Source organism: Hipposideros armiger, unplaced genomic scaffold, assembly GCF_001890085.2.
Source record: "Hipposideros armiger isolate ML-2016 unplaced genomic scaffold, ASM189008v1 scaffold_426, whole genome shotgun sequence".
Lineage (NCBI taxonomy): Eukaryota > Metazoa > Chordata > Mammalia > Chiroptera > Hipposideridae > Hipposideros > Hipposideros armiger.
Window position 1 is genome coordinate 259295 of NW_017731776.1, and position 18384 is coordinate 277678.

Consider the following 18384-nt stretch of genomic DNA (forward strand, 5'->3'; position numbering starts at 1 on the left):
GAGAGAGAGAGAGAGAGAGAGAGAGAGAGAGAGAGAGAGACGGAACAAGGTCATCTCCAAGGTCAACCCCAACCCCATTCCTGACTCTCCAGGAACTGAGCCAGCTTAAGCTAGACTGAGTTATGTTTACTTAAAACCAAAAGACTTGAATTCTATATCATCATTATTCTCTTAAATGACTCACATTGTTCCATAGTCTGTATGCAGCATAATTCATTAACCATTCAGCCCCTGATGAGCATTTTGACTTTCTCCAGTTCCCCAGTTATCAGTGATGCTGGAAGGAGCCTCCTTGGGCTCATCCCTTTCCACATGTGTGCAACTATCTCATTAGGGGAAATTTCTAGATGTGAACTTGAACATCAAAGTATGCTTCACTGCCCTTGACCCCCATCCCTGCCTTTGGCTTCCTGAATCATGGACCCTCCCTGGGTCCAGCTTCCTTCTGTCCCTCTGCACTACAGGCTCCCAGGAAGTCTGTGGCCAGACCTGGGTGAGGAGTGACAGGTCTGGGGGAAATCGGGCATATTTGGAGAACTCCTGGGCTTCTGAAGCCCCACTTACAGCTCTGGTCTCACAGTCCAGACCCCAGCAGTCCCAAGATATTCCATCTGCCAGAAAGAGGCTGTCTCCAGTTCCAAGTCATGAGGAAAAAAAAAAAGAGAAATCAGAGAAAATTATGAAGGAAAGGGACCTCAGAAGTGAACCATTGCACACGCACACCCTGTCCACCACCTGCCATGTCCCACCCAGCTCAGCTGACTCAACCATGTGCCCCACGAGCACTGGGATTATTGTTAATCATGTGCCAGTCAGTGCCAAGAACAACGCATGGCACAGAGTAGACCTCCAATAATCATCAGCTGAGCAGATGGGTAGATGCATGGATTGCTCCAACTGTGCAGCTCAAATGGGTTCAAGGTCAGTTTTTCCCTTTTCTCTAAGTCCTCTCTCTCTCCAAGTCTCAGTTCCCCCGTGTGTAAGACAAGGTCATTGAATTAGACCACCTCTAAGATCCTTCTAGCTGCCTTGCCCTCAAGCCAACTGTGTCCAGGTGAGAAAGTCTGAGCTTTGAGGCAAATAGAAAGCACCACCCGTGTGGGTTTACTATGGGTAGATTCTAGTGCTGGACCTTTCCTATCTCTGCCCTGGGGGTGGGCAAGCCGCTGAGCTTCTTTCTAAATGTTTGAAGTGATGCTTGCATAACAAGTTCAGAGTGGGAATGAAGGCAGACCGTGCAGGGCTTGAATCTGAGCTTTGCCTCTTCCTGGCTGTGTGACCCTAGGCAAGTGACTTAACCTCTCTGAACTCAGTTACCACGTCTATAAAACAAGGATTATAATACACTTCATCGGGTTTTGGAAATGATTAAATGAGGTGATGTAGAAGCACTTAACACAGTGCCTGACATGTAGTGAGCACTCCATAAATGGTAGTGGTGTTCGTTTGGGAACCTCCCAGACCCCATGTTTGGTGACTGCTGTGTATTGTTCCATCACCAACTACAGACATCCATATAGTGCACATGGAGGAAGCAGAGCCCCATTTCAGGAAGAAGGGTTGCCCTCAGGCCAGAAAGAGCCTCAGGAAGATCCCTTTAAGGGGAGCTCTCCCCATCTTCATCCTTCTTCCTATCTAAAATGTAGGCTCAATGGCTGGAGATCAGGCAGCCTCTTTGCACCTTAAGGAGACCTTGAGGATAGAAGCAGAAAGTTAGAAGGAGCCAGGATCCCTGATTACTAGGCTTCTATGAAGGCAGTCCTATGTTAGCTACCTTCTTTCTCGTAGGAGACAAACATACCTCTAATGTCTTTAAACCATTGTTACTTGAGTTTTCTATTTCATGTAAGCAAACCTAGTCTTATTTGTCCCCGTTTTGCAGATGGCACAAAAACAAGGCTTAGAGGGGAGAAGTTCACACAACTCACAGACGCTGAGTCTGCATGTGAACGCAGTTCCTTATGGCTCCCCTGCCATTGATTCTACCAAACCATTTCCCACCCACAGTGAGAGGGTCCCTGCCTCCCAGGCGGCCTGCATACAAGCTATTAGATATGACCAGGGCTGTAGGGGCAGAGGGAAGGGAGGTGTAATCACAGGCTTCATAGCGGAGATGATATTTGCCTTGGGTCCTAGAGAATGAGAAACTAATAATAACTGAACCATTCAACCAGCCCTTCAGACAAAAAAGAAAGTCCCACATGCCAAACTGTGGCCCTGAGCAAAGTACATCCATGGGGCCTGGCTGCAGCATTAGGGCATGTGTCAGGGGTCTAAAGCCATCCCCAGGTTCAGTGACTCACCAGGAGGATTCACAGAGCTCAGCACAGATAGTCTTACCTATAACCATGACCTTTTACAGCCAAAGAATACAAAGCAACATCAGCAGAAAACCCCTGGGGTGAAGGCCAGAGGAAGCCAGGTGTGAGCTTGGTCCTCCCCGGGGAAGTCACATGGCAGGCACTCCATTCCTCCAACAACAAATCGTGAAAGCACATGTGAGGTGTTGTTAACCAGGGAGCTCAGTAGAGATTCTGTGCCCACGGTTTTTATGGGGGGCTGGTCACGTAGGCACCCTCTGCCTGGCATGTACCGAAATTCCAGGCTCCCAGAAGGAAAGCAAGCGTGCAGCATAAGCCACACTGTTGGCACAAACAGCTTAGGCACAGCAGACCGTTCTTATCGGGGGTGGCAGGAACACTCCCGAAATGCAAGTTTCCAGACGCCATCCAAGGGCTGAACTTGCAAACAGGCCTTTTTAAGGAGTGCAGCCTCAGACTTGCTATGCTAACACTTTTCTGTACAGGGAATCACACCTTTCTCCCCATTTTTCTTTTTGAAATGACCCAGGAAATGGATTTTTGTGCCTCAGGCCCAGATTTGTTGAGAAAAATCTAGTTTACCTTGGAGACAATTTCAACAAGTGTCCTAGAAAATAACCTTGAGTTATGTAAGAGCCTGTTGGTGGGGGGTGGGGAGTGGCAGGTTCAAAGCATCCTGAGGGCTCTGGACTGGCAGTTAGCAGGCCTGGCCTCTAGTCCTTAGCTGGCCATTAACTCAAGTTCCAACTTGGCCAAGCACGTCCCAGAAATGAGCCTCAGTTTTTCTCTTTGATGAAATGAAGGCACTAGATTTCTGTATCAGTGAGCTTTTGTTATTTAACAAACCACCCCAAATGCTGGTGGCTTAAAACAACCAGCATTTACTATTTCTCATGGTTCTATGAAAGGAACAGTGTTCAGGGTTGGGCTCAGCTTAGCGGCTCTTTTCTGGTGTTGGCTGGGCTCACTCATGAGACTGTGACCAGGTGGCAGTCAGGATAGCTGGCCCTTCCTCCATGTGGCCTCCCATCCTTCAGCAGGCTAGCCCAGGCTGGTTCCCATAGCAACTGGGAAGGAGTCTAAGAACAAGGGTGAGAGCTACAAAACTTCTTAAGACCTAGCCTCGAAAGTCGAAAGTCGTATAACATCCCATTCTGATAGTTAAAGAAACAGCCCAGGGGCCAGCCGAGTGGCTCAGTTGGTTAAGAGTTGGCTTAAGAGCGCAAGCTCTGAGCAACAGGGCCGCCGGTTTGATTCCCACATGGGCCAGTGATGCTGCACCCTAGCTGAGCTGTTGCTGAGCTGCCAACAGGTGGCAGGATGGCTCAGCTGATGTAAAAACAAGACTGCCTGTTCAATGGTGGGTTACGCCCACCTGCAACTAAGATGGAACTCGGCACCTTGAGTTGAGCTGCCGCCCGGATGGCTCAGTGGATAGAGCGTGAGCTCTTAACAACAAGGCTGCTGGTTCGACTCCTGCATGGGATGGTGGCTACGCCCACGCACAACTAAGATTGAACACAGCACCTTGAGCTTAGAGGCCACGAGCTGCCGATGGGCAGCCAGATGGCGACTGGCGCCCTCCACAACGAAGACTGAAAAACAACAACTTGGTTGGTCCCCTTCCCCAATCCCCCAACACTGTTCCCCTCCCCCAATTCCCCAATAAAATCGTTTAAAAAAAAAAAAAAGACAAAAAGTCTTAGGGGAAAAAAAGAAACACAGCCCAAATTCAAGGAAAGAGGAAACAGCCTCCACATCTTGGCGGGGAAAATGGCGGCATCACGGGGCCAAGGGGTGCGGATCCAGGGAGGCGTAGAAATTACAGCCAACCTTTGCACTAACCACACCGTTTCCCCGAGGCTCCTCTCATTCACTCATTCATTCGCTGTTCGCACCCTTGAACAACCTCTATGTCCCCAGCATTTGCCAGACATGGGAACACAGAGGCAACCTTGTCCTCATGGGGCTTCCAGACTGATGGGAAAACAGAAGAATAAAGCAATATGTGCCATAAAATGATAAGGAACGAGCATTTATTTTATAAATATTTCTTTAACCCATACTTTTTTCCACAAAGGATTTGAATCAACCTGCCAGAAAAGGTACAAGCAGTAAAATGGTGAATTTAACCAAAAAAGAAAATCGAAACCGAAAAGGGAAAGAGGATAGTATTTATCGAGTGCACACTATGTCTTAGCATCTCACACACGTTATCTCCCTCCATCTTTCCTCTGCCCCTTTTATAGATAAGCGAGCCGAGGCTCGTTGCAGATAAGTGACTTGCCCAAGTTCACACAGGGCCGAGTGCAGAGCTGAACGTCACACAGCTGAGTCTGGCTTCAAAGTCTGTACGCTACAGAGACAGCTGTAAAGGAGCTTCAGATTTGACTGTGAGTTTCCTAGCAGCCCAGGGGAAAAGGGAAACTGAACGTATTGCACAACTGGTCACTGGACAGGAAAAAGCCAGGCATTTCACTGAGGAGAAACAAAGCCCTTCCTAGCACTGAATTAATTTTCCTTCTCTCCAGGGAGAGTTAATGAAAGAGAGCTTGTTGGGGTGGAGCCCAGCTTCGACTGACTGTCCAGGTGAAGTGACCCTTCGGTTTACATGGGGGAGGTTGCTGATTACACACCCATTGTCCCCTGGCAAAGGCTCTGTCCTCTTCCTCTACGTATGTGTGTATATGTGTTTCCCTCTGTCCCACTGTCTTTCTCTTTTCATTCCCCACCCCTCCCTCTGTCTCTTTTGCCTTCCTTGCTCACAGCCAAAACGCAGAGCCCCTGCTACTCAAAGCTGCTGGCTTTTAGGAAGTACTGCTGCTACGTCAAGAGCCTCCGCCTCAGACCCCAGCAGGACAGGACATCCTCCCCACATGGGGCTGGGCGGGGCAAGCGGGAAGGGGCCTGTTGCAGCAGAGGTAACACATCTCTGCCTGGCCGACCCAAGCAGCAGCTGTTCAGTGGGCAACGCAAGCTCAGGCCACCCTCCCCCGGGGGCTTCAGAATGGACTTGTGCCACCCAGGTAAGCACCTGGGGCCAACCTCTCTGGGCCTCAGTTTCCTCTTCTGTAGAATGGGGATAATAGTGCCAGTCTCACAGGATCCTGGAAGGAATCAACGTGTAAACAGATATAACAAGGGTGGGAAACGCAAGGCAAGTTTGTGAGCTCGAGCTCGCTGCCAAGCTGTGTTCCAGGTGCTGGGAATGTAGTGAACAAAACAGGCACTGCCGCTGCCCTCATGAACTTACATTCTAGAGGCGAGAGAGACAATAAATCTATTAATGTCATCTGTCAGGTGGTAACACGGAGAGGGAGTGGTCTTTCTGGGTTTCTGGAGAAGAAATAGTCCAGGAGGAAGGAAAAGGCAGTGCACAGGCCCAGAGGTGGGACTGAGAATGGTTGCTTGTGTTGAAGGTGACAATGTTGGTAACAGCGATGCTTATCTGGGTGCTACAAGAGCCGTGAAGCCCGTTTGGCCTTTTGGGGCAGGTGAGGGTGGTCTTTGGGGAGGCTGCAGACACCACCTATGATAGAACCCATGGAGAGGGCCAGGGATAAGCAGCACGGGGCCATGGCTGAGGCACTCCCCGGTAAGCAGGACTGTGTCTGGAGGGAAAGAGTAAAGAAGGAGGCTGTACAGCTGGTATGGGAGAGAAGGGCATGGTGCTGTGTTTCTGTGAGGCAGAGAAGAGGGGCCAAGCCTCTGTGCCCTGTGTCTCACAATGTCCCAGCATTGCCTGGAATTCCAGGAGACAGGGGCTGCCAGGAGCTGTCTGGTTGACCAGGTCAGATGCCCTCAACCCTGTAAGCAGCAGAACCCTTTCTTCAAACGAAACCTAACACAGAGATGTCCGACCCCGCCCCCTGGGCTTCCCCTCTCCCACAGTTAGAGAACCACCGATCCATTTCAGCAGCCCCATGTACAGATGGACAAAGGAGGCCCAAAGAGGAAAACAGTCTCGCTGAAGCAGATCACTCCCCACCTCCCGACTGCCTGCCCAGTGCTCTCTCCCTGACCCCCTGGCTTCTCCTGTGGCCTTTTGGGGACAGGAGGCTCAGTGAACATGTCTTAGGTGGCAACTATAAGGCAGGAGACTCAGCAAGGAGCAGCACCCGGCTCAGAGTCACAGCAGATGCAAGGGAAAGATGAGACAGTGAAGTAATCCTACCCATGCCTGTCTTTCTACCATTATCACTTCGTTCTTTGGGGTCTTCACCTACGGAGGTCCTTAGGAACAGGGATAATTGTCCTCATGATGCAAATAAGGAAACTGAGGCTCTCTGCGGTGAACTGGAGGAGAGAACTGACCAGCCCAAATTCAGGTGGCCAGTAAACAGCAAAATAGGAAAAAGCTCCTGAAAGGAGAAAGAGCTCAGGTTAGCCTGGGCGGTGGGGGGCAGGGGCGTCCAAGGGGAGTCACTGTTTTGCTTTGGCTGGTCCTGGAAGGAAATACATAGATTGAATGGGGTCAACACAAGCAGCCTCCATTAATTAGCTCTTTTATTCTTTCTTTCTTTCTTTCTTTCTTTCTTTCTTTCTTTCTTTCTTTCTTTCTTTCTTTCTTTCTTTCTTTCATTCATTCATTCCATACATAATCCTATGGTGCGCAGGCCCTGTGCTATGCAATGCTGGGGACAGCAGTAACCAACCCTGGGGAGATGCTGGTCTGGGATTTGGGGAAGAGGGAGACAGATCTGCAGGACAGTGACCCAGGGCAGGTGTGCAAATGGGCACAAACCTGGAGCGTGGGAGGAAGCGGCTCTTTGCACAAGGGCAGGGGAGCTCTGGGAAGAATTCCTGGAGGAGGCCGAAGAAGGAAGGGAACGTCATTACTCTGTTTTCCAGACTGGGTCTTAGTCAAAGCGCCTGCACGGCCTGGTGACTACCTCTCTCTGAGCTCAAATTTGTCGTTCATCATTGAGCACCATCATCCCAGCCTGACCTGGGCAATGAACAGGGATTTGGAATCAGCCAGACCTGGCTCAGGTCCCAGCTCTGCACCGACATGCCCGTGGTCATAATGCGCCTCGGTTTCCTCACCTGTGCAATGGACAGGTCTGTGGTAAAGGTCCCCCCAGAGCTGCCTCCCCTCCGTCAGTCATGGGTGTGTGACATCCAGGAGCAGGTCAAGCCCCCTCCCCCACAGCCTGCCAGGAAGGTGAGAGGCCCAGGCAGCAAAGCCTCGAGATAACCAAAGACAGCACTGGGCGGGTGCACTGAGGACTGACTGACGGTGCAGTTAAAAATAGAGGCAGCTCAGCCGCTGAGGGGGAAGCCACACAATGCACCCTGCACTCGCAGGGCAGGCTGGGGAGCGAAGCAGGTCCTCCCCGCCACACACACACACACACACACACACACACACACACACACACACACATGTCCCTGCTACCCAGTGGCCCTCCCACAGGACTCAGAGGAGCCTCTGCCCTCAGGGCCCCAGGATAGCGCCTTCCTCCTGCCCTGGAAAAGAGGAAGCGAGGCCAGCTGTTCTGGAAGTGGGGCTACAAGCAGAACGACTTCTAAAAATACGATGGGAAAGAGGAAGGACAAAGGGGAAGTGGAGAGGAGTGGGGGAGACGGGCGGGCGGCACCGGGCCATGCACCACTGGGCTGAGCCCTGGGGACAGAGGGCAGCCCCAGCCCCAATGTGGGTGGGGTCGCAGTTCAAGGGCAGCCTTGGAAGACGTGAAAAACACAGAGCCAAGTGGGGGGTAAGCAGAGCTTGTGGGGGTGACGATTGTTGTTGCCATGTTGTTATTTTTTGTTTTATTACTGTTGTTGTTGTTATTGTATTATTATTAAAAATCTACCTCCCGTGAGCTACACAAGTGACTGAAACAGGCTTGGAATCAAAAGCGGCCATTCTCAGGCTGTGTCTTTCTCACCCTCCCTGAACCTCTGTGTCCTCAGCTCTGAAATGGGGAGAAACCCCCACTTTTCAACAAATAGGTGAAGGGTGGGAAGGCCCCCATGTAGCACGTGATGGGTGCAGCAGACTAGGGGCTGTCCCCACTGTTCTGCAGGTTCAAATGCACTTGGCCAGTTGCACCTGACAGAGGGCTAGTGGACTGAGAGTGTCCATGAATCTACCTATCAAACCACAAAAGGAGCTGCTGTATGAACAGGAGTGCAAGCAGCCCCCTCAGTCCCCCCACACTGTCCCACTCTCCTGGGAAAACTACCTCCATTCACACCTGTGCCTCAGTGTCCCCAGCTCTATGATGTTGGCTTTGTTTTATTTCTTACCCCAAAGGGGCTCAGACTGTAAGCACCATTCTGCATCTTTTCTTCATTCTCAAGCATGTAACCATGGTCTGCAATTCCATGTCAAAATATTCAGGGTTAGCATCTGATGGGGTTTTGATGCTTTGTATGGTGATATTCAGATGATTAATGTCAGGATTGAAGCCTCAGAACCCCAGACGGGCCTGGGTGTGAATCCCAGCTCTACCACCTTCCAGCTGTGTTACCTTGGGCAGGTCACTTAACCTCTCTGAGCCTCAGATGTCTCATGTACAGAATAAAATTAGAAATACGTTCCTTCCAGAGCTGTCATCAGGATTAAATGAGATAGTAGATGGTAAGAGCCTAGAGCACACAGGGTCTGGCACACAGTAGGTGCCCAGCTAGCACAGCTTTCCTTAACCAATGGCTTTGCTTGTTCATTGAGCTATGCAGATTCTAGACCTGCTCCAGCGAGTGGTAAGGAGGTGAGAGAGGATGATGCCCAGATAGAGCACAGGAGGCACCTGAGAGAACATTGAAAGAGTAGGAGCTCCTGGGCAGAGAGGAGAAGGAAGGGCATTCCAGACACAGGGAACAGCATGTGCAAAGGCCTGCAGAGGGGAAGAGCGCATGGGAGCAAATGATGGGCAGCCAGTGAGGCCTCAAGCCTTGGGCAGGGGGCAGGGCGCAGTGTGTGATGAGGAAGTGGGCGGGGGGGGGGGGGGTATGCCAGCAGGACTGGCGGGCCCAGTAAGATTTGGAGTCTTTATCCCCAGAACTACGGGATGCCAAGGGAGACTGGATTGGAAGGGCAGAGCAGAGGCAAGGAGACATGGGGAGGCCCTACACCATCCAGAGACTGGAGCCCATGGTCTGGGTAAGGGGAGGGGCTGTGGAAACAGGGCGAAGACAGACAGGGCTTGGTGAGAGAGGAGACATGAGGGTGAGAGAGGGGTTTACCCAGGTGCCTCCTGGGGTCTTGGCCAGGATATCTCAGAAACCACCCCACAGCTCAGGAACTCAGGAAGAATTGAGAGGAAATTCTAGGCCTTCCGTTTTGTTCGTAATGACAAGCCCCAGTGACAAGCGAGATGACAGCTAGTGCCCAAGGGGATAGAAGGGCCTGAAACTCAGGGAGGGGTTGGAGCTGAGGGTGTGCGTGTGGCTCCTTGGCCCAGGAGAGGAGCTGGGAGCTAAAGAGATGGGGTGAGAAGAGGAGTCATCCTAGGAACTGGCTACAGAGCCCATAGCTTACCACATTGGGGATTATCCATTGAAATGCTAACACCCAGCCTGGCTTTTCTCAGACAAGCAGCCTGTCTGGAAATCTTACAGCCTCCACCAGCTCGTTGCAGAAGCTGGCCTCAGGACACAAGCCCCAGCCAACAGAAAAACAATGGGAAGCATACAAACAAAACAAAAAGTCTGATCTTCACCCCAAAGTCAACTAGAGGTGACTGGGTTTTTCCACAATAGCCCTCAGCCTCCCACCCTCTCCTGACAAAGGAGTTCCAGGTCCCAGCCTCCAGCGCTGCTATGGCCTTGCTAATGTCACCATGTGGATGGCTCCTCACGTCTTCCGTCCCTGAATGTCCCCATAGCATGCGGAATCCACCTCTCCTGGGACAGAGTGTTAGGTGTCAGCAAACCAGAGTTCTGATCCCAGCACTGCCACTTCTTGACTGTGTGACCTGGAGCAAATCGCTTCACTCAGACACCCTCTGAGCCTCCGTGTCCTAAAGGGAAAAAGACTCACTTCACAGAGTAGCGAGGATGGAATGACACAATTTATACGAAGCTGCTGGCATGGTGCAGGAGTTTTGAGCTTAAAGTTTAATGGAACTCTTGATGTAAGGGCCGCCTCCCCCACCCCTTGGAAACCCGGAACTCTAGGCCTGCAGAGCTCCTGAGTTGCAGGAATAGAAAGGAAAACTCCCAAGTGCGTCAACAGGAGGATGGTAGTGGGTCCCCTCCTTCTCCTTGCTCTTGGATCGGTGTAGATAACCTGCTGCAGACAAAGCACCATCGAATGGTCATTGATTTAGGGTGTCAAGGGTATCTATCCTGAGGGATGGTGCCCATCCGAGCAGAATATCATCTCCAAGCTGACACCACAGCTGCACCTTCAAGAGGCTGCTCCGTCGTTCCACTAAGGCGGCATTTTCTGGTGGGGAAATGTTACCTAGACCAGCAGGTCCTATGGCCGCATGGTCCTCCCACAGCTCCTTGACTGTAAAGCGGGTCCTTCAGTCTAATGTGATGTCGTGCAGTGCTCTGTGTCAGCAGATGGAATCCCCTGGAAACCCTTGGCTACTGATGCTGGCCAAGGCTCTGTGGGCGGGAAAGGCCCCCACATGTCCAGAACATGTGCAGATTCCAATCAGGGTGAATTACCAGCCTCTGCAGATTAGAAAGGATGCAGCGTAATCAAGTTGCTGATTGGTTTTCTCAAGAAACAATGAGTCTCTGTTGCTGGCAGGTCAGATATTCAGCAGTGGCTCAAGGAGCCTGAGTGACTGGATCTATGCATAGCCTCCACCCAGGCCACATGGCTACTTCATTCACATGCCATTGTACCAGCACTAGGCTGACCAATCAGAGACTGTCTGACGTCAACTGGCCCAGTCATTCTGCCTCTCCTGTGGTGGATGCTTGCTGGGGAACATAAGCGTGCTTAACCAGAATCTTCCCACCCTGTGTCTACTCCCACGGGGCCATCCACTTGCCTCTTCCCAGCCCTCTCTGTTCCCAATCTTCCGATCTTTCTCCTTTCCAGCCTCTGACCAAGAAGCTAAGCCATCTTCTACTGCCCATGAATGTGTGTATATTCTTACTTCACACCACTTCTCTTTCCACATGAAATGGACGACCAGGTGCCCTGCACGTTGGGAGGAACTCTCACCACTGTCTTTCTAAACTACCTTTAAGCAGGGCTATATCAATAGCTGAACAGTGTTCACTTGTATCCACACACTGAACCACCCATCCTGAAACCAAGCTCTGGCATTTTCCTCCTTTGTCGGAAGGTCACAAGGGACCCACCCATGCAGACAGTATGTGAGCTGAGGTGCAACAGAAGTGGATGACACGGGGGTCTGGGCCACCTGTAATAGGTCCTGGGCCTGAACACTGGCTCAGGTCCAGAAACGAGGCTTTTCATTGCTGTGACTGCTCTTTGGGAGGGACTTATCCTTGGGTGAGACAGTTCCATTTGGCTGAGGTACATTACTGGGGAGGACTCAGCCATGAGCCATCAGCAGGCTATACTCCTAGCAGCTGGGGGAATAAAGAGGAAAAGCTGGATGACACAACATAGCTTCCATTACCTATGTGTTGGGCCCTTACCATATGTCAGATAGTTGCTGGGTGTTTGACAAAGTTCAGCTGTTTTAATCCTAACAACCACACTCTAGGTAAGGATTATGGTTCATAGTTCACATGCTATGGTTCACAGATATTAAGTTTCAGGTTTGGCTGCTGTAACAAAGAGACTCAGAATAACGGTGACTGAGACATACTCAAAGCTTATTTCTCTTTTATTGAAAAGTTCAAGTGGGTAGCCGGTCAAGGTAAATATGATGATTCTTTTCCACAGTGGCCCAGGGCCCAGGCTCCTTCTAGCTTGATGCCGTGCCATTTCAATACCCAGCTTCCATCTCAAAGTCCAAGACGGCTGCACCCCATCTCACATAGTAAGGCTATCAGGACCACCCTGCTACAAGCTCATTTCCCAGCCTCCCTTGCAGCTAGGCATGGCCATGTGACTACATCTGGCCAATGGGATGTGAAGCAAAAAATATACCACTTCCTCGCTGTGCAAATAAATAAGTGAAATAAATGACATGCGATCCAGTGAAGAAGTAAATTAAAGTTCCAGGGAAGGATGAATGCCTTCAAAAGTATTTGGTTGAGTATCTACTGTGTGTCGGTTTCTTTCTAGCTGCTGAGGATGCAGCAGTGAATGAATTAGTTGAAGTGCTTGCCTTCATGAAGCTAAGAGTATAAGGAGTGCAATAGTACACAGATCATTTCAGGACATCTATACCCAGGGGGTAGAAGAAACAGAAAGCTGGGTAGGCGGGGAGAGGGGGGAGGGACTGATTTAGACAAAGTGGTCAAGAAAGCTCTCTTGGAGGAGGTGACATCTGAGTCAAGTCCTGAGGAAAAGGGCAAGCAAGTCATGGATTTCCGGAGGAAAAGAGGACCCTGAGAGTTAGCGGGTGTAGCTGGAGTGGAGGTGGTGGAGGAGAGGGCACTGAGTTAGCCAGTAACCACCAGCTCTCCTCTTTCCAGACCCAGTAGAGCTGAGCAGTGGGGAAACGGAGGAGCTTCAGCTGATCAAATGGCACCGGAAGCAGCTTCTGGAGGACATCCAGGTGGGTGCACACGCACACTCACAAATATACACGCTCATGTCCACACACACGCACTTACACGTGTTCATACTGACACACCCTCACTCCAGAGCCCAGCCTGATCAGAGAGGACGCCAGATTCTAGCCACACCTAGCTTCAGCCCCAGCCCCCAGCAGTGGGGAGAACAGAATCCCCTGGGGACTTTCCCCCCTACACCCGACTCCTGGGCTCAGCTGCCAAGAGAGAGCCAGGAGAGTGGGGAAGGGGAGGGCGGCCATGGGTTACGCCCCTCCTGTGCATGGGCCCACCTGAAGCTCTATACACCTCATCCAACGGTAGGTTCTACTCCCACCTGGGTGCCCTCAATCAGCTCTCATCCCCATGCTGGGCCTCAGCTTCATCCCCTCTAAAATGGAGACCACCTGGTCAACATAATGCTAATATGTGAACCAGCATTTGCCAGTTCACCAGCGTTTCAGACTTAGCACATCTGATTCTCAGCAGCCTGGAAAGGGCCTTGCTCAGTTCTGCCCCTGGGCCTTTGCACTCGCAGTTCCTTCTGCCTGGGACTCTCCCAAGCTCTTATCATGCTCCTCATTATTTCATTCTCGGCTCAAATGCCACCTCCACCCCTAGAGGCTGCCCTGACCATGCTGGCTACAGTTGTTGGGACCCCACCCTACCCCGACACGTGTCCACCTAAGATTCCAGGGAAGGATGACGGTACCAAAGCATTCGCTCAGCAAGTCTTTAATTGAGCACCTACCATGGCCAGGCTCTTTCTATATAACTGCTGTGATCGTTTTCTGCACAGTCATTTCATGTCCCCATGACCACCATGGGGCTCCGTGTAAGCAGAGCCTGAGTCTGTCTTGCTCACCACTGTGTCTGCAGCCCAATAGTCAGCACACAGTATGTACTCACAAAATACTTGCGAGTAAGCCCCCATTTTATGTATGGGGAAGCCACTCAGTGATTTGGCCAAAATCACATGGACGGGAGCTGACTGGGCTCAGATATAGGCTCCAGGCCCCATGCTGTCCCTGAGTCCCAGGATAAGCCCCTGGGACCACCCATCCCACAGACCTCGGGGGAGGGCTGAGTGCCTTTGGGGGTTCTTGCCAGCGCTCATGCTGCTGCCCTGCAGGGGGATGCTGGAAGAGCTGCCCCCTTGCCCATCTGCCCAGTGGTAGCAGTTAGCAGAGTGAGGGAGGTCTCGTCTGCTACTAGCACCTTCTTCAGGGTCAGGATGAAATAGGCTTGCGGGGAGTGGGAGAAAGCAGAGGCTTGGAGTCAGCCCCTAGACATGTCACTTCACCTCCCGGTGCCTCAATGTCCTCTTCTGTACGTTCCACTGGGATTGCAAAGTCCCTGAAAAGAGGGCCTGTCTAGTACCTGGTGCATCCACGGTAGTTCGCACACAGCAGGCACCGAGTCAGGGGCAAGTGGCAGAGTAAACAGATGGATGGAGGGAAGCTGGAGAGGAGCTGGGGCCTGCTCACAGGGCCAGAATCGGTGCCTCCTGAACTGGAAAGAAGGGAGGAGCTAGTGGGAGCCATGGAAGAGGTTGGACCCGGGGCAGGGCAGGTGCCAAGTGTGTTCCAGAAAGATGGCAGCTGGGTGGAGGAGGGCTTGTCAGGTGGGCTGGCCAGAGGGCCAGAGACATTACATCTTCAGAGAGGAGAGATGGGAAGGCCAGAAATACAGTGGGGCAAAGGGTGGGGACTTGGGAGCTGCCCACTCCAAGGCAGGAGATGGTGGAAGAAAGGGTGCAGACAGAGGCAATAGCTGGGCCTGGGGTTCTGAGGATATGAGACATCTGGGGAGGGGATCTGTCAGGACGGGGCAGTTTGGGAGTCGTGCCTAAGGGTGGCAGTGGTTTCGGGGGAGGGTTGTGAAACCCTTTCTGTCGTGGCCTCTGCCTCCTGGTTCTCCCTCCATGTCATGCTCTCCCACCTCCACCCCCGCAACCCACAGAAGCTGAAGGATGAGATTGCAGATGTGTTTGCCCAAATCGACTGCTTCGAGACCATGGAGGAGAGGTGAGGGGCCTGGCCAGGAGACCCTGGAAGGTTGCCATGATGGCTTCCTAAGGGTGTCACGCATTGTGAATCAGCATAGGACATGCCTAGGCTGGGGCCCTGGTAAAATCAGGGATCAGGGCCCCCAGGAGGAGGGGGCAGCAGGGTGAGATAGGAACAGGGAGACCCCGAGACTCCATCCCAGTGGCCTGGTCCTTGCTTCCAGACAGCTCCCTCTCTTGAGAGACAGCCCCATCCTCCCACCCCCTCCACCCTAAGCCCCTTTCAACCTACCCTGACCCAGCCCCTGACCAGTTGCTGCCGGGGTGAAGGAAAACTCAGCCCTGAGGATGAGGACAGGGAAGCCAAGGGCCTCAGGGGGACAGGAGCCTGGCCTGCCTGGAGGCTGGTCCACGTCACCCCACCCACATGGTGTCATTACTCCACCCCTTCTATAGCAAGACTCCCATTGGCTCTGTGGCAGGGTTGGTTCCTCTCCTCTCTGGGCCTCACATTCTCCACTTATGAGATGAGAAGGTTGGTCCCTACATAATCCCCTAGGCCCCAGGGCAGATTCCTACATCCAGTGTCCCAGGAAATCGCCAGCCTGCCCCTGCCACCCCTTAGTTCCCTGATGCCCCTGATCACCTGTTTAGCCCCCTCACCGCCCCACAAATGCACACGGGCACATGCACACACACTCCTACGTGACCCTGTCCCCAGAGTCCCTGGTCAGGCCCCAATAATAGCAACAGATCATTGCCAGAGCACCTACCACCAGCTATTTTCAGTGCTTTAACCTCCCAACAGTGCTGAGAGACAGGTGGCAAAGTTGCCCCATTTTACAGGCAAGGAAACCGAGTCCCAGATAGATGAAATGACTTGCCCCAGGTGGCTGAGCCAGGAAGCGGTGGAGCGGGATGTGTACCAGGAGGCTGGCTCCAGAGCCCGTGCTTTCACCCCCAGCTTCCCGTTGTCTTGCCCGCATTGCAAGCACAGAGCCCCTCTAAATGCTCCTCCTGGAGCAACTGTGGGCTCCCGAGGCCATGGCACTGGGCCCATTGGAAGGATCTGGTGCGGTGGTAGCTCTGGAAAGGCCCAGACCCTGCATTTCTCATGCTCTCACAGGTGATTCCAACACAGGGCCTGGGAACCCCTCTTGGAGGCCCCTAGGGAATACTGGCTCTAGCTGAGGGGTGTTTTCAAGGTCCTCAAGGATCCTTGGGTATTGGAGGGCGGTACCCTGAGGTCCTAGGGCAGCCCACACTGACATCTTCATGTCTACAGCCGGACAGTCCAGAAGGAGAAGAAGCTATGCATTGGGCGCAAGAAGTTCAACATGGACCCCGTGAAGGTAGGCAGTTGTGGGGGGCTCGGGTCATGGGGTCGGGGTTGCTGCGTGCTGGGCACCTCCACAATGTTCTCTCGTTTCCCACAACTGACACCATAACCCACCCTACAGAGGAGGAAACTGAGACCCACCAGGGCTCAGCGTCTTGTTCAGCGCCCCACAGCGGGCCACGGCTGGGGGCTCTGTCACCCACAGCACAGCAGCCTCAGGTATGAGGTGGGAGCCAGCAGAATGGAGTAGGGTCTATGATGTCCATGGACTTGGAGTCCCTTTGCATTAGGCCTCTATTTCCTCCTCAATGAGTAGGGCACTGGGCAGGGGGGTCATTAGATTCTGGGGTTCAGTCTCTAGAAGTGTCTTCCAGCCACTTGGCCGATTGGGGGTGCAGATCTGGGGTGCCAGCACAGAGCACTGAGGGCTTAGCTACAGCTCTCCACACCCCAACACCTCCCCCACTGGCCTCAGAGCAACCCCAGCCCCATCTCTCACCCTGCTAGGGGGCTGTGGGCTCCTTTCCTGCAGGAACAGAGGCAGGAGGAAGCCACAAACTGACACACAAAGAAGGTGGGTCAGAGCAGCCCTGGAAATTTACTTCTCTGGCTTAGATGGCTGCCTGCCTTTCCTGTCACGGGCCCACAGTGTCACACACCCACTCACCTCCCACAGCTGCAGCAATTGGACCCCTGCCCCCATCCACAGGGACCACACACACACACACACACACACACACACACTAACTCATACTCACACCCAAGCACCTGAAAGGGGCCGCTGAGGGGTCCCCCAGGGCCCTCTGCCTGTCACTCGAGCCCCCTACAAATTGCCTCCCATCTTCCAGAAGCCCCTTCTCCTAAAGGAGCAGGGACATGAAGGACCCATCACAGAAAACCGGAAGCAAACCCCTGAAACTCCTCAAATTAGAATGACAGCCTCTGAGTGCCTGGGTTGTGGGGAGAGATGTTTGTGATGCTGTCAAATCAGAGAAGCAGGTTTCAACATGGCGGGCGTGGCGTGCTACCACTTGCATATGGAAAAGGAAGGAAAGTCACCACCATGGCAACTGCCTACCTCGGAGTGATAGGACTTGGGCAATTTCCTCTCCTTTTGATTTAGCTGGGGTTTTTTTTCCTAATTTTTGTACAATGGACATAGATTACTTGTGAGAAAAAAATGAAACACTATTTTTAAAGAATGTGAACTTTAAGAGGACAAAAGAAATGGCTGAATCATTGAATCTTAAACTTATAAATTCAGAGAATCACTGAAGCATATAATCAAAGAGTGTCAGACTGAAAGGGACCCAGGGGAGAACCTGGCATGAATCTGGTTCATTCCAGGAACCCCATCTCTCTTTGCATGCCTCCAGAGATGGGGAACTCACCACCTTACAAAGGCAGCTTCTGTTAAGGAGGGACACAACTTCCTAGAACAGGCTGTGCCAATGCCAGAATGCCAGGTCTCAGGGCTCTGTGTACCCCCACCAGGGCATCCAGTATCTCATTGAGCACAAGCTGCTGACCCCCGAAGCCCAGGACATCGCCCAGTTCCTGTACAAGGGCGAGGGCCTCAACAAGACGGCCATTGGCAACTACTTGGGGGAGAGGTAAGGAGGCAAGGCCCTAGGGAAGCAGGGAATGAGTCTGTGCAAGTGTGCGCAGGTGAGTGTGTGTGTGTGTGTGTGTGTGTGCGCGCGTGCAGGTGAGTGAGGGAGTGAATTATGTTAGAATAGTCATAACTCCTGGGGCCTGAGGGGGCTATTGATCACTCGCCTCCAGATTCTGAACCAAAACCTACATTTCTTCTTTCCTTCCTTCCTTCCTTCCTTCCTTCCTTCCTTCCTTCCTTCCTTCCTTCCTCCTTCCTTCATTCCTTCCTCCCTTTCTTCCTTTATTCAACAAATAGATACTTGTTAGTATATACTCTATGGCAGGCACTGTTATAAGTCCTGTATTTATACCGGTGATTAAAACAGACAAAACTGCCCTCCAGGAGGTACATTCTAGTGGGGAAGCTAGAACCCCAAATAGGTAAAGCATGCTAGAAAATTATAAATTCTTTGGAACACAAATCAAGCAGGGAAGGGAGGCGAGAAGTACTGGGA

The 18384-nt window shown here is 52.2% G+C and overlaps 1 protein-coding gene and 1 long non-coding RNA gene across 7 annotated transcripts in view; one reads left to right on the forward strand and one right to left on the reverse strand.

Annotated features, from left to right (window-relative positions):
- Positions 1-628, reverse strand: part of LOC109394481 (uncharacterized) — a 14740-nt gene extending 14112 nt beyond the window's left edge. The window contains exon 1 of the long non-coding RNA XR_002126451.1: positions 565-628. This is a non-coding gene — a long non-coding RNA (uncharacterized LOC109394481). The remainder of the gene's footprint in view (positions 1-564) is intronic.
- A 4015-nt stretch (positions 629-4643) lies between these two features.
- The window catches only part of CYTH4 (cytohesin 4), a 29675-nt gene continuing 15934 nt past the window's right edge, over positions 4644-18384 (forward strand). For 2 of the 6 annotated variants that reach the window (XR_002126466.1, XR_002126467.1), the window contains exons 1-5: positions 4847-4910; positions 12849-12931; positions 14889-14953; positions 16220-16286; positions 17768-17886. Coding sequence is in view for 4 of the 6 variants with exons in the window: in XM_019664676.1 (XP_019520221.1) it covers positions 4862-4910; positions 12849-12931; positions 14889-14953; positions 16220-16286; positions 17768-17886 (383 nt within the window). In the remaining 2 variants the exon portion in view is untranslated. Of the gene's footprint in view, positions 4715-4846; positions 4911-5099; positions 5348-12844; positions 12932-14888; positions 14954-16219; positions 16287-17767; positions 17887-18384 lie in introns of those variants that run through there. The other 4 variants (XM_019664676.1, XM_019664677.1, XM_019664678.1 and 1 more) reach the window with 4 other exon arrangements.